Here is a 13473-nt window from a genome sequence, read left to right as displayed (position 1 = left end):
TTCCTTCAGCCCTGCAGTTAGAAAAAGATTGTCTCTTGCTTCTAATCTGCCCCCCCTTTTTAATTTCCTCTTCATTGCTGCATATAATGCTATTAAATTCACATCTCTGCCTTAACTGAAGAGAAAATAATGGCCAAAGGACAATTATAATTTCCGATATAATCCTCTTCCAGGATGTTTCCAGACGCTTGGGACCTGATTAGTCCCAACGTGACAAAAAAATCTTGCTTGGGAGGTGTGCTCAAGTAGAGAACAATTTGCACTGAAAATGCTAATTGCATGTTTTGTGGCTAACTCTATAAAGGCAATTTATTCTTCCACTGTTTCTGTAAGTTCAATGGCTTTCTGAGAGACTCCTGTATATAGTTTAATTCTGTGTTTTGAGCAAAGATCTCATTTTGGTCACTGCTGAGTTCAATATACGTAGGCATTGCATGCAAATACAGTTATGTAGTCTTGATGAATATATCCTTGTTTTGGGAGTGAGGAGTTTAATATCCATGGTATCCCTCTATTGTTAATGGAGAAAGGGAGATTCTTTTCACACCAGCCTCATTTCAGAAGCACTCCAGGAGTTTAGGACTCTTCTTTAATGCTATCTTCTTTCCTTAGCTATCTCCTGTGGATAGAATCATAGAATCATAGAATTGTCAGGGTTGGAAGGGACCTTAAATATCATCTAGTTCCAACCCCTCTGCCATGAGCTGGGGCATCCCGCACTAGATCAGGCTGCTCAGAGCCCCATCCAGCCTGGCCTTAAAAACTTCCAGGGATGGGATTTCCACCCCCTCTCTGGGCAACCTGTGCCAGTGTCTCACATGCTGAACAAATTCTTCCTATCATCCAGTCTGAACCAATCCATCTCTAACTTTAATCCATTCCCCCTAGTCCTATCACTATCCTAAAAAGCCCCTCATCAGCTTTCTTTTCTCACCTACTTTTTTTAAAAGCACCGTAAAATGGTAGTCAAGAGCACCAGTCCTCCAAGTTCAGACCAGAGCAAGAGATGGGTCATGATTGCGGAAGCATTTTGAATGCCCAGATTGCAATGCCATGGTAAGGTCCTGACTCTGTTGAAGTTGGTAATTAAATTTCCATCAGGTTAAAAAGCCAGGATTTCAACAGAAGACTCTTAGGGTTACTTCCTTGTTTCCAAGGCATAATAAAATAAGTTTATTTATTTCAGAGAGTGAAACTGATTTCACCAGAAATTTGCTTTACCAACTTTTTGTTGTGTTTGAGTTTCATTGTTTGAACAAAGTAATGACTTTGACCTCATTTTAATGTGTGCCTCCAGTTAGCATCTTCAGCAGCTTGGACACAATATTCTGTGGGTTTTTCTCCAGACATGAAATCAATATTACGTAGGGATGCATTTTTCTATTTGAATGCTTGAAGCTGTTACCAGAGCATTTCTCAAGTTCAACCAAGCATCTTACATTTGATGTTGATTCTTCCTTTAATTTTTTCCCTCTGTATCTGCTTTTCAAACAGTTACTCTGATGATTGCTGACTCTGAGGGAGTGTATACCCAGGGTGAAATATTTCAACCATTTTACTAAATTGCTCACTTCATGCTACACTGAAAGTGGTGTTACTCCTAACTACACCCTATACTTCTCTTTTCACATAGCATGGTTTATCACGAATGACTTTACCAAAGGCAAGTAAAGACAACTCATAAGGCTCATTTTTGCAACAAGCCAGGCAAAGATTTAGAAAGCTAAAACCTCCTCAGTTTTTGGAGTCTGTAATTCCATCAAACTCATTGGAGTTCAGTTCCTATACTTGAATATGCAAATCTTAACGGAGGCACCCAAAGGTACCCGCTGTGAAAGTACCACATCAGTGTATGTGCTCGTACACACCTGCCACAGGATGGGTCATCTCCTTACTGTGTGACAGGTGAGATAATAATAGCCCTTGAACACAGGGAGAGGAGAGGAGAGGTCCTCGGGCCTTGCAGCAGGCGTTTTTGTAGTACGTGGAAGACAGTGAATGCTGCAAAGAGTGAGGTGATGACAGCTGGGTGCGTTTGAGGGTAGGGAGAGAGTGCCAGCAGCCTTTCCAGGACCTCAGGGGTGAAAACCCTGACAGGGATGCCAGAAGGTGGGGTTTGCTTCTCTCCTCCACCTGAGAAAGTTAAAAAAGAAGAGCATGAGCTGCGTGCACTCTCCAGTCTCTCTGTTGGAACTGCTCTGCTTTGTGAGATAGTTTGCAGTCAACTAATTAGTTTAACAAAGGCAGTTAATTGTCTAAAGAGGGTAAGCAGGAGGAGTAAGGGTGCAGTGCAGGGATAAGGATAGCTCCTTGAGGAGAGGGAGATGTGGGGTTCGGTTTCTCACCATGAGTGTGTTGTGTCGTTAGAAGAAGCTGCAAGGACCCTGTACCGTGATAGGAGTGGGGTGTAAAGCCTCTGCGGATTACAGAAACCCATTTACTGCCTATATTGAGCTGCTTCTGCCCTCGTGGGCCCAGGAGCAGGGGATGAGGAGTGACCATACCTCTTTGCACTCCCTGCTTTTTCCATTCCAGACATTTATTTGCAGACCTTCCATCACTCATTTCTTCTCATTTCCTTCAATTTAAGGCATGTGGAGTATGATAAATTCAAGCAGCTATGACCGTTCTCAGATCAGCAGCTTTCCTACTTACCGCAGCAGGGATGAGGAATGACCACCTCATGAATTCAATACCATGAGGCCTGAAAAATAACAGGAGTTTAAACGGCTGTTTAGGACCATGTTATCAAAGAGCCTGCTCAGCCTTCAGAAGTTCTTACACACCAATAGATCAAGTCCCCCTGAGTTCCCCCCTATTACCATCCCTGCTCCAGTCCTGGTTCGGCATGTTAGAGGACAGCAATAGAGCTTCATTAGCACAGTGCAGATTTGTCTGCTGGCTGATTCACAGCCTCTGTGGTTTTAGCCATGATCTAACCCTACAGGGAGTAAACAGCTGCAGCAGACCAATGTATATTCTGACACAGAGCCTGCTACCTGAAGCAGATCTGGGCAGTGGAAATAACTCCTTTGCTAATATGCAGCAAAAAATCACACTGCCTTCCTTGTCCCTAATTAAAAGTGTCAGGGTGGCATCGTAATTTGGCTTTTGATTGGAGTGAATTCCTGTCATCTGAGGGAGGAGAAAAGAGAACTCTGAGACACAATGATAAAACCCATTCAGCCACCTACACAGCAAATCACAAAAGTTTTTTGACTTTAAATTTCATATCAGCTCCATAGGGAGACAGTTCTTCAATGCCCAGAGCTATCTGACATTTTAATAATATCTGATCATTATGTGCAGCCTTTCATCCCAAACCATTTTCCATGACTATTTATACTGCACACTTATACAGGAGTCATCCCATCATTTCTAGCGAGGAATAACATTCAGCCTTATACATATGCAGCTGTGCGTGCTTAACCCACACAGTGTGCAAGGCAGATTGGCTTGTCAGAGCACTCAGGCTCCCCCGCAGCCACCTGAAGGATGATGGGCCACCTCTGCTTCAGCCACAAGCCTGCTATTGCAGTCCACGGGCTGTGCATCACATTCATGCTCCCTCCAGTCTGCCTAAGTTCTTCAAGGAACAGACAGCAAAAAGTGACAGAAGTGAGAAAGGAACTTCAATATTCCCAGGAAATATTTTTCACAGAATCATAGAAAGGTTTGGGTTGGAAGGGACTTCAAAGATTTTCTAGTTCCCACCACCCTGCCATGGGCAGGGACATGTCCCACTAGACCAGGTTGCTCAAAGCCCCATCCAGCCTGGCCTTGAACACTTTCAGGGAAGGGACATCCACAACTTCCCTGGGCAACGTGTTCCAGTGTTTCGTCACCCTCACAGTGGAGAACTACTTTACATCTAATCTAAATTTCCATTTGAAACCTGTCTGCCGATCACTACATTCCCTGATAAACCATCCCTTCCCATCTTTCCTGTAGGCCCCCTTCAGGTACTGGGAGGCTGATAAAAGGTCTCTCTGGAGCCTTCTCCAGGCTGAACAAGCCCAACTTTCTCAGCATTTCTTCAACAGGAGAGGTGTTCCATTCTGCTGACCTTTTTTGTGTCACTCCTCTGGACCCACTCCAACATGTCTATGTCTTTCCTGTGCTGGAACCCTAGAGCTGGACACAGTGTTGGAGGTGGGGTCTCTCCAAAGCAATCACCTCCTTGACCTGCTGGCCAGGCTGCTTTATGCAGCCCAGGATATGGATGGCTTTATGGACTGTGAGCACACATTGCCAGCTCAGGTTGAGCTTCTTGCCAACAAATACCTCAAGTCCTTCTCCTCAGGAGGAGTTCATCATCCCAATCAAGATCCAATTCAAAGGGATGAGAGCTCCAAAAAGTATGTTTCAAGTACTTCCATATATTCAGATGTGGAGATTTCTGTGAATATGGGGGTTGCCCTCAGTTTTCAGATACCTAAAATCAATATCTTTCAAATACAAATCCTTTGCTGAAAATCATTCCCTCTCATAAAACATTTAAGGTTGTTTTTCACTCCTCCGATTACTTCCGTTCATTTCAACAAAGACATTTTGCAAAACAATTCAACACATCCCATAAGGGAGACAGATTGCTTGTAGTTTTTTTTAATCTTCAACTCGTTTTTAGAAGTTCGTAATTGTCTAGGAGATTGCTAGAGTGATATTTGTCTTAAAGACCATGAGAAAGGCCTTTCACAAGTTCACAGTCTCACATAAATCCAAAGTATTCCCTTCTACAATGACTTCAGCTGAGCTGGTGAGCAAGTGATGTTCTTGTTCAGTCAACCATTGGTTTGCTGCAATTCGCTAGCACAAAGTATGCGAAATGACAATTACCTTTTCTCTTGCAAAACAACCACCTTCACATCACATCAAACATCTGTGTTAAGTCATCAGGAACCTACACATAAATCCAGCTTTAGGAAATGAAGCAACCTGATCATACTTTTAAAAATAAGCATGAAGTAACTTACGTATTAGTCATCTGTATTTTGCATATGTACATTCCCATAAAATAGATGTGCTCAAATACAGTGAGAACAATATAAAGAGATAGTTTCAATGAGAAAAGCATTTTCAGATTATTGCTAGTTGCCTAAACTCAGCAGGTGAAAGTTATAATAGTAAAGGCTTTGTAATGAAAAAGTTAAAAGCATTTCTCTGGCAAATGGGTCGGAAAAATAGGATGTCGAGAGCACCATAATACAATTAATCTTCACTCTGGAAAACACTTCTATCATGTAGGATAAATCAGAGAAACGAATCTCAGATGCACAGAGGTGTGTTTGAAGTGCTTAGTTTGCAAGGTCTTGTATTCTCTGTTCTAATTTTTCTTCATTGTTGTTCTTTTCATTTTAATGCTGGATAATTTTTCAAGCCAGTTGTCAACCATTTATTAGTCAATGTCAGCACATTCTTAAATTTACAGTCTTGGTAAATTCTATATTACTGTACTTTAAAAAGTAGATTTCTATATTAGTGTACTTTAAAAGTAATTCAAATATGCTATGGCTGACAAAACCAACACTGGTTTCTTGCGTAGCACAGAAAAAGTTACCAAGTTTAGGCTTGATCTGAATGAGAAGGTGACACCTGGTCTGTATCATTTCTAATGATAGACCAGTCACATTCACCATCAGTGTAGCATATGGCAAATATGTTCTTCTGCATCAGTAGGTAGGTGGTAGAAGAAGGATCCTCTGAGACCCTGGAAAAAAACGGTGAAAAACAAGGGGTTTTTGTTTTACTGAATTGTTGACCTGGTGCTAACTCTAAAAGTACTGCAGGCTGCTTGTGAGAGCTCTGTTTTGGGGCGGATGGTTGGATGCCCCATTCCTTTCCTTGTTTTTTTATAAGTGATGCAACACTAATTTGTTATTATAACCTAAGTTATATCAGTGCACGGAGAAAAGGCCAAGAAGCCTCTCTATGTATAAAGTGTGCAGTAAGATCACTTGACTTAATGTTACCCACTTTTACTGAAATCAACTCTTAGGCTGTTTGGAACGAGCACCATGTAAAAAAAAAAGTATTTCTAGGAAGTGGTTAATTGCTAGCACCAGATCAATTCACTTGAAGCAACAAAAGAATTATATTATTCAAAGATTATAAGCAATTTTGTAGTCATCAGAGAACTTTTAGAGGAGCAGTCAGCAGACAGTCAGAAACAGTCACTATAAGGACACGATGAAAGAAGAGCTGTGTAAGACACATGATGTTCTTAGGATGTTGCGGCGAAAATGTTGAGGCTTATCCAGCCATTGGACTATTACCCCTTGCTGTGCATCTACACACTCTGACCTTGCAGCTGATCCTGCTTTGAGCAGGAGGTCGGGCTAGCGATCTTCCAAGGCTACCTGTGTGATTTTGCAATTATGTGACCATCTGAGTCATGATCACTGTCTGTGAGTGTATTCATACATTACCACATTTGCAAAGAAATGTGATTTAAGTTACATTTAAATAAGATCTTTCATTGTAGTTTAGCTCAACTTGGATTCAATAATTTTGTATTCACCATGGGTAAGAATATAGACAAGGACAGGAGCCCATTCTCAACTGACAACCATGTTAAGCTGTCAGAAGTTGTCCTATACCTCGACCTTGCATGTCCCCGTAAATTTAAGATGCTGACTTGATGTGCTTTGAAAGTATTGCATGGCTTCCATTCACTTGATTGGAAATTGAATTAGGCCATTCAGGTTAAAACAGCAAGATTAAATTTTCAGGTGTGAGTGTGAAGTACATTTAAAGACCAGCAAAGCAAACACAACTATGTCAGATTTTAAGAGTTCTCCAGGTGAATGAAAATAAATGAGAAATTTTCAATTTTCCTGTCACAGGCCAGTTTCTACCCATGTTTGCAGAAGAATTGTCAAACCTGACTAGCTGTTAATAAGCAGTTTGGGCAAGCACACCTGAAGTCTGAGTCCAGTTCTGGGGACTCAGAGCAGACACACATATACCTTTCAAGAGCTGAAGGACTACAGATTTGGTATCACATATGCATGGTTCTTTCTTCTTTCGAAATCATAAAATTACATTTTCTTTTCAAGCTTACAGCAACTCTCTGTCCCGCTCTTAATAGCCTGCAATATTTTTGCTTATGTTTCAGATATATAGTTTTTTCTCCTCCTACTTGTTTTCTTTCATAAATCCCCTGGCTGCTGGAAAAGTGTGGCGTATCCTTTACATCTAAGAGTATTCAGCAGTTGCTCTGTCATGTGCCTGCTGTGTCCTACATCTAGTCTTTCCTTCTTCTGCTACTGTTTTAATGCCTCAGACAAGTGGCTTTGTACGTATAGTACAAATGCCAACATATCCTGCAAACTCTTCCAGAGTTTGGTAGGATTTATTTGTTTATGGCCTTCCCATACCTGAAGGGAACCTAAAGGAAGGCTGGAGAGGGTCTTTTGACAAGAGCGTCCACTGATAGGACAAAGGGAAATGAGTTTAAGTTGGAGGAGAACAGATTTAGATTAGATCTTAGAAAGAAATTCTTCAGTACAAGGGTGGCAAGACTTTGCAATAAATTGTCCAGAGAATTTGTGGCTGCCCCCTCCCTGGAGGTGTTCAAGGCCAGGTTGGACGGAGCCTTGAGTAGCCTGATCTAGGTGAGAGGCGTCCCTGCCCATGACAGACAGGTTGGGTTAGATGATCTCTAAGGTCCCTTCCAACCTAGGCCGTACTATGATTCTATGATTTTTTTAACGGGGTCTTTCATAAGGGACAATATTATTTTTACCCCCTCACCACACAATTCTGCAGAATCCCGTACACTACTACAAAGGGAATGAGGACTTTGAAGACAATGTGGAACCAGTCATCATTCCCCCTAGATTTAAAGGTAATTGTAGAATATTTAGATTACTGAGACAGTGGAGGGAGTATTTCAGCTCTTTGGATATTTGTCATTTGTATCCTGATCACGTAGCAGGTGTCTTCAATGTCACATTCTTTAAAACCCATATTCTGCCTTTCAAGGAGAGTTCTGAACAACAGGTGATATGGAACTGCACTTTAGCAAGAGTATATTCCAGGTTGGACAGCTACTGTTCAAGTCCTGCTTATCTCTTGGACAGCATTTTCAGGGAACACAAGTCCTCACTCCCACCATTTTTAGGGATTTTTGAGATCACAGAGCTTTTTAGGCTAAGGCGAACCATTTTTGCTAGAGAGAAGCCCCTAGCAAGAGCAGACACTTTATATTGTGTCTGCGTTTTTAGCACTGGTGCAAGACCAGCCTGAAGAGGATTAATGATGTCTGGACTGAGAATTTTTTATTTAATGACATACTTTCTTATAGGAGAAATAAGAAACTAGTGAAGGACTGAAAGACCCAAGTAATCCAGCCTAAATATCTGGAGCTTTCTGACCTGCTAGTCCCCTGGAGAGCAGAGCCAGACTTTTGTTCTTACAGTACCTGTGACTATCCTCTGTAGAAAGTCACCACATCTCTTCCGCTATTCAGAATTTCTGTCTCACTCTGGCAAATGTGGCTCTTTCAAGAGTCATGCTCTTTTTTGTTGTTTCTAGGGTGTGGGACCCAGCTGCTCTGTGGTGGGCAATGGTGGACAGTGAGACCAGGCACCTTTTGGAACAAAAGCTTGCCCATGCTTCTGCATTTTCTTCCAAAAGAAGCCACAATACGTGAGACAATGACACAAACCCAACTTATGTCCTAGTTTAGGCTCAGGACATGACTAAGCTATACATCCGTGTGTGAAAACTGCCATGTATGTCTCTCCATAGCCATCAGCTCTGCCAGTTGTGGTGTCAGAGGTCTGCTCATGGAGTCTGTGTGAGAAAATTGTTATTTGCTATCCTCCATTTTATCCAGCAAGCTCTCCTGCAAGTTTTCCAGACAGACTCTCTCTCTTTGCCTTTCCCTCCTTGGTTTAAAAGCAGGGAGGCCTGAATCAAAATGCTGATACCAAGGAGCGTTTGCAGAATCATAGGGTTTGTCGAGCCCATGAGGGAAATTCATGTGTTTTCATCATCTGCTGATGGATGAAAGTGTCATTTTCAGGGAAAAGATCCAAGCTGGCAATGGTGAGAGCATCACACAGAACAGTGCTTTCATGTTGAGCAGCTCTAGAGCTGTTATGATCAAATCAGGCCTCTATGTTCTCCCATACCTGACATAATTTGTGAATAATGAGTAGGGCCAGGTTCCTAATGATCTCCAGGTGTGATTTAACCTGGATTAAACCTTCCACATATTGTATTTAGGCCTTTCAAGGTCATTTCAGTTCTAACAAGTACTGGTTTGCACATGCTCAGTTGTGTTCTTGTCCTTTAATGCAGTAAATGACAGATGGTAGCAAAATATTCATTTTATAATGAAACCTGCTGAAGGAGTCTGCTTAGGGCCTCAGAAAATAAAATTTGCCAAATAAAGGATGGTCTCCAGGAGAAAAAGGATATACTGCAATGTAGTATATATTAAATAATTTTCCTCAGGCATCTGGTGATCGGTAGCTTTTTCTCATGTCAAAGAGGTGGCTTAACTGTTTCTTTCCAATTAGTTATTGCCTCGTTCACCTTTGTACTCTTAAAAGTCTTGTTTTTGTGGGTTACCATAAGTAGTGCTTCTAAAAATGCACAAATTAACTGCATGAGGATTTGCTGTAGAAGCTTCATAGGTACCAGATTTGTGTCTGCAGTATATAGTGAGTTACTTAAGGTTTTCACTTACACTATAATTAGCCTGGTTTCTGGGTGAATTTCACACTCGATTTTTAGACACAATTACACCCATTTCTCTTAAAACACTAGTAATTCCTAGCCCCATTGTTACTGAATCCTTTATGTGATCATGCACACCCTGTATTTTCTCATGGCCTCTGCAAGCTTATTTTGGCAGCTGAATACATCAGAGTTCTCTAATTTATCATCTTCTTGGAAGCAGGTAGTTTTGGTTGGATGGCAAAAACCTCTCCTTTTTAAACCTCTCTGAACCTGCAACTGTCTTCTAAAGCCAGTCGGTTGTGGAGTAGCTATCTTTGCCACTCTTAGTTTCCTCAGGCTCCCCCGTAACCTATTTTTCACTCTTTTATCCTCTGTACCAGCACACAGTTAAGGAAGACTTGATGTGACTTCCTTTAGCATCCATTTACACTGTCCTATAAATCATACAAAATGTTCTGCACAGGCTTAAATCTAGTCATTAAATGAGAACCCATCTGTTCGTTGCTCCCAATGGGAATATAGTTTCTTTCCCTGCATCACTGCTTGACAAAACTTCTAACCCCATCTGAAACTGCTAGCGTTTTGTGTTTGGGGCCTGTTATATCAAATACACATCTCTTTGCTCTCTCCTTCCTCTCTCAGGAATTGTTATTTTTAGACTGCTTTTCTACCTCTAGTGGAGTCAAAAATTACATCTTAACCTATGCAAGCTCCGGTGGCATATGCTGCTCTGCTCTTCTGGTGCGGTATCACAAAATTTGGCATCCAGCTCAGTTCTTCTGATCTGCAACCCCCTCGTCATCGCAGCCCTTATGGATAAATCAATGTGAACACTTCTTTTATTTCTGTTTCTTGCCTGGGTTTTCTTTCTTGGGTTTTCTTGGATGTCATAGCCAGCAGTAGATGCACATTTGCATTAGCCTTTGTCTTTATCAGGAGGAGAATCAAGAGTACTGGATGATTTAGAGCATACTCCTGCTGCTATCATGTGTCCTGTGCGTTACGACACTACAAGAGTGTTAATGTCAAGGTGATGTGGCTGCCAGAGCCCTCAGGCACATCATTATTTTAAGAAGAGATCACTAGTACTCTTGAACTGCAGAGTCCCTCCTACCTGTATGTGTCAATCTGTGCTAGAAGTTTCTCTTTGCAGGCAATCAGAAATCTAAAATAGGAACCTCTAAGGTCAAATTCGTTTCAGTCTAAAGTAAATAAGTACGTGACTAAAAAGTTATTTCATTACTGACCAAAAAGGCAGCAAAGGCTGACTAGCTTACATATAGGCAACTACACAGAGATGTCTGGCCAGGAGACTTGACTGGGTTGTCCACTACAACTGCGGCAAACCACAGGTCACTCAATGCTTCTCCTTCCTCCTTCACTGTGGGCTAAGGTCTGTCAGAGGCCCTTGTTGCCAGGGGCTAAGGATACATGTACAGGTGTAGATCACTCAAATACACACAGAGTTTCTTAGCTGACAGGTGGCAGCTTGTTCCTCTTCACAACACAAGGGAACATTTGAACCCATGATGCATGCCAGCCATCAGGTACTGCGTGTCGGGAGCCAACCTACAAAGAGCACAGAGTACCTCACTGGGGTTTTTTTTGGTTTGGGTTTGTTTTGGTGTTTTTTAATGACAAATGAAGAAGTGCTTGACTCTTTTTACCAGTCTCACAGATTGTGAAGCCTTTAATCATCTATAAAGAGGCGCATTTGATATATTTAGGAGATTCTGCCTTTTTTTAACATGGATTATTCACACCTTCAGAAATGCCCTACATCAACCCAAGCCCAATGTCTCTATTGCCAAAAATGTTTGCCAAGAATTTTTGAGCAAGGCAGCACCCCAAGTGCATGTTCTAGATGGGCCACATCATTACGCCAAATAGTGCAAATTTGCTTGCATTTTAAAGCTGCCCAGTCCCATGCAACCTCCAGCTGCTTACTGTGACTCCTCTGACTAGAACAAGAGCACCGTTCCTGTACCGTCCCACCTCACAACACCATACCTCCAGCCATGTCTCCAAGACGTTGCAGGGAACTGCTGAGCATTTTGCAGAGCAGATGCAGCAGCGTGAGTCACTGCCTCACCAAGGAAAAGAGTTACTGCGTATCGGTCGCTCCATGGAAACAGCCCGTGTATATGCTTGAGTATTGTGCAGTGCACTTTGAGGCCACTTAAATGCCTCTGAAATAGAGATAATTTGTTTACTTCACATATACTCAGGAGAAGAGCAATCTGTGTCACACAACTACCTGGGTACTTCTGATGGAGCATCTAACATGTGATAGCTTGGCTGGGATTTGTGTGGTTCAGGCTGCCTGGCTGCAGAAAAATGAGCTCAAAGCAGGAGTTTTCACTTGTTTGCCCTTAAGGCTGGCTCACTTTCGGTCCTCAAAATAAAGTAGCTTTGAAAACCACCTGTTAGCAATGGTCCCTGAAATGGGCTGACCCCCAAAATGTGCCTGGGAATTGTTTGGGACAGAGACTAACACAATGCCAGGCGTTGGTCAAAGAGGATAACAGGAAAGATGGTTATGCTCTCATAGCTTGAAACATCGCTAGTGGTGGCTGAATTTACTCTTATAGCTGGAGCTGAATGTTTCCTTCCATGTTCCCTAGAGGCAGTCTTTGTTTACTGCTTTAATAGCTAGAAAATGTGAGTTTTCTGACCATCCACACTTTATGGCACATCTTTTATCATGAAGAAGCACTACAAACAAAGTTATTATTTGCTCCACAAGCAAAATTTCTCTTCCTGGAAGTTCTTGACATAAAGGTACTTCAAAAAAAATCTTAATATTCTGCAAACAAATCAATTATTTATAATTGTCTTGTCTTTAGATGTGAATTAAAATAATGTTCTTTTTTATAGAGTTGAAAGGAAGCAGATGGGTTTAATTGAAGTAATTGAAATCTACATGACCACCTGTTTGGGTTTTTTTTAAACTTTATAGGAAATCAATGTATTGACAGTAGCATTGGTCAACCAAGACAGAGAAAAAAATTCAGAGAAACGAAGCCCGGGTCTAAAATCAGAGAAAGAGGCACTATTAATAGGTAAGATAACCCCAAAGAAGACTTTTGAGAACAAAATGCCTTTTAACAAGTTTTTGGTTTGCATATGGGTATACATGCATATTTGTGATAATAAAAGTTAAAAAAGAATTATTTTATTTTTTTAATTATTTTTCGTCTATATTCCTAATGGCTTTTAGTACAAGAAATCCTAAACTACAGTTGAACTTTTCCTTCCTGAAAAATTCTGCAGGTTTTAATGGAAGGATTTCAGGTATGAAACCAATTGCAGGATCTATATTTAGACTTGCAGTATGAATGTATGAAGATTTTATACACATCAAGATTTAGCAGGCTAGAATTGCATAACTTGTTATCTGATTATTAGACAAAATGATGAAGAAGAAGGGGATAAAAATAATATTAGCAAACTACCAAATAAAAAGACACGTATACTGGAGGCATGAAGCAAGTCAGATTTATGCTTCTGACATTAGGTGAGGGAATTAGCCATATGAATATTTATAAAGAATACCACAAGGGCTGTCATATCTTCTACCTAGAATAGAATCTTTAAAACAAATTCTTAAAAGAGTGTTTAAAAGCTAAAGCTTATAGGCAGTAGGTCAGCTAACCTAGAGTTTAGCCAGGCAGAAATGCTGGCTGTACCCAGCTCACCCTTGGAGGGAACATGCCCCTTTTATATCTGTGCGTGTTTTGCATTTGGTTTCAGTGGGGCAGGTTTTCATGAAGCCTGAAAGCC

General features: G+C 41.3%; 1 protein-coding gene across 1 annotated transcript in view; it reads left to right on the top strand.

The window, feature by feature from the left end:
• Nucleotides 1-13473, top strand: part of ENOX1 (ecto-NOX disulfide-thiol exchanger 1) — a 68700-nt gene that overhangs the window by 48834 nt on the left and 6393 nt on the right. The window contains exon 7 of the mRNA XM_009875123.1: nt 12650-12752. Within this exon, the coding sequence (XP_009873425.1) occupies nt 12650-12752 (103 nt within the window). The remainder of the gene's footprint in view (nt 1-12649; nt 12753-13473) is intronic.

Source organism: Apaloderma vittatum, unplaced genomic scaffold (assembly GCF_000703405.1).
Source record: "Apaloderma vittatum isolate BGI_N311 unplaced genomic scaffold, ASM70340v1 scaffold9788, whole genome shotgun sequence".
NCBI lineage: Eukaryota > Metazoa > Chordata > Aves > Trogoniformes > Trogonidae > Apaloderma > Apaloderma vittatum.
The sequence above is the reverse complement of the archived record's forward strand: the minus strand, read 5'-3'. Positions and strand labels throughout refer to the sequence as shown.